We start from the raw sequence: 1,006 nt of genomic DNA on the forward strand, positions 1-1,006 counted from the left end.
ATGCAGTTTATTCCTGTGATGGCAAAGCTGAATTTTCAGCAGCCACTACTCTAGTCTTCAAATTATCAAATCTTTGATCAAATGATCAAAGAACAATGTATTTGAAATATAATTTTTTTGCAACATTATAAATGTATTTATATTGGGTCTGTATATATAAAAAATAAACAGACGCAATGATATTTAAAGGTCCTTAGCATCATAAAGTTTGAAAACCCTTTGATTACGCTACATATGTGGACTCTTGATCCCCACTCCCCACCTCATCTGTAAGTAACAGGACTGTGTCTGATACCTTGCGGATGCCTTCAGCAGGAGAGGTCACAGAGTTGTCCTGTCCCTGATTTTTATTGATAGTTCTCCACAGCTCGGCGAAAGTGCTGTCTTGCTCCAAGGGGTTCGTGCCCTTCACCCTGAAATACTCGAACACAGCAGAGTCTCTCACCGTTCCGTAGCTCAGCTCTGTCTGCTTGGAAAGGTCTTGAAATGTTCTGGATTCAGAAGAAAAGTAATAAAAGATATACAAGGGACATATATTATTTAACGTGCACATTATACTAAAATTAAAACAGACATGACAACAGAGTGTGGAAGAATGGAAATTTAGCTAATTAACATACTGTATGTGAAGAATGATTGATGTCTTATTGATATTCAGAATGTGTTTGCTAAATTGCTGAACACTGTGTTCACTGGCATGTGCTGGATGATTTGATTTATTATTTTAGTTTTTAAACAATCTGGAGGTCTAGATATGCCTCAAACAACAACAACAAAAAAAGCTGTGAATGGTACATTTCTCAACCTACCTAAACAGTGTGAAAAAAGCATCAGACAATTAAAATCATACTCTCACTGGAACCAACCATTTAGACATATCATATAGTGCTTTTCAGCCAAATGAATAACATGTAACAGTGTACACACATAGATAATATTATTTCACTCTATTTTTGAATTGCTCTCTTAGAATTAGAGTGAGCAAAGCTTTATTAGCATGACTGTA

General features: G+C 35.7%; 1 protein-coding gene across 1 annotated transcript in view; it reads right to left on the reverse strand.

Annotated features, from left to right (window-relative positions):
• Positions 1–1,006, reverse strand: part of LOC107583384 (glutamate receptor ionotropic, delta-1-like) — a 279,097-nt gene that overhangs the window by 10,327 nt on the left and 267,764 nt on the right. The window contains exon 13 of the mRNA XM_016269581.1: positions 296–491. Within this exon, the coding sequence (XP_016125067.1) occupies positions 296–491 (196 nt within the window). The remainder of the gene's footprint in view (positions 1–295; positions 492–1,006) is intronic.

This window comes from Sinocyclocheilus grahami, unplaced genomic scaffold (assembly GCF_001515645.1).
Source record: "Sinocyclocheilus grahami isolate Dianchi unplaced genomic scaffold, SAMN03320097.WGS_v1.1 scaffold4.1, whole genome shotgun sequence".
Lineage (NCBI taxonomy): Eukaryota > Metazoa > Chordata > Actinopteri > Cypriniformes > Cyprinidae > Sinocyclocheilus > Sinocyclocheilus grahami.